This window comes from Haliaeetus leucocephalus, unplaced genomic scaffold, assembly GCF_000737465.1.
Source record: "Haliaeetus leucocephalus isolate CR32 unplaced genomic scaffold, Haliaeetus_leucocephalus-4.0 Scaffold374, whole genome shotgun sequence".
NCBI classification, from domain to species: domain Eukaryota; kingdom Metazoa; phylum Chordata; class Aves; order Accipitriformes; family Accipitridae; genus Haliaeetus; species Haliaeetus leucocephalus.
This window is the reverse complement of record NW_010972810.1, coordinates 44,743-45,450: the sequence shown is the minus strand read 5'-3', so window position 1 is coordinate 45,450 and position 708 is coordinate 44,743. Positions and strand designations below refer to the sequence as shown.

Below are 708 nucleotides of genomic sequence, written 5' to 3'. Positions count from 1 at the left end.
GGCCCCGCCCTCTCAGGCCCCACCCCCTCACATCTGCTTGCCGCTGTAGATGAGGCGCTGCTGCTGGGGGGGGATCCCCTCCTTCTCCTCCACCCGCTCCTTGATCCGCTCCACCTGCCCCGAGGCATCGTGGGACGCTGGGGGTCTCTCCTGCGGCACGGTGGGACGCCGGGAGACCTCCCGCCCCAGGGCATTGTGGGATGCTGGGGGACACAGACACACCCCCCCCCCCCACCCCCCGTGGGAACCTCGCCCCGGGGGAACGGTGGGAGGGGGGAAGATCGGCCGGGGCGGGGTTGGACCTGCCCCAGGGGATCATGGGATGCAGGAGGACCTGCCCAGGGCATCATGGGATGTGGAAGGCCCTCCCCAGAGCATCATGGGATGCAGGAGAACCTCCCCAAGGGATCATGGGGTGCAGAAAAACCTCCCCAGGGGATTATGGGATGTATGAGGACCTCCCCAGGGGATTGTGGGATGTAGGAGGATTGCCCCAGAGCATTATGGGATGCAGGAGGACCTGCCCAGGGGATCATGGGGTGCAGGAAACCCTTCCCAGAGCATCATGGGATGCAGGAAGATCTCCCCAAAGGATCACGGGATGCAGGAGGACCTCCCTGAAGGATTATGGGATGTATGAGGTCCTCCCCAGGGGATTATGGGATGCAGGAGGACCTTCTAAATGGGACACAACCCTGCCACAGGGCA

General features: G+C 64.4%; 1 protein-coding gene across 1 annotated transcript in view; it reads right to left on the bottom strand.

The window, feature by feature from the left end:
- The window catches only part of NEDD8 (neural precursor cell expressed, developmentally down-regulated 8), a 697-nt gene extending 378 nt beyond the window's left edge, over nt 1-319 (bottom strand). Inside the window, exons 1-2 of the mRNA XM_010573320.1 lie at nt 307-319; nt 32-203 (exon numbers count right to left, since the gene is read on the bottom strand). Of these exons, the coding sequence (XP_010571622.1) occupies nt 32-203; nt 307-319 (185 nt within the window). The remainder of the gene's footprint in view (nt 1-31; nt 204-306) is intronic.
- Between the last annotated feature and the right edge of the window lie 389 nt (nt 320-708).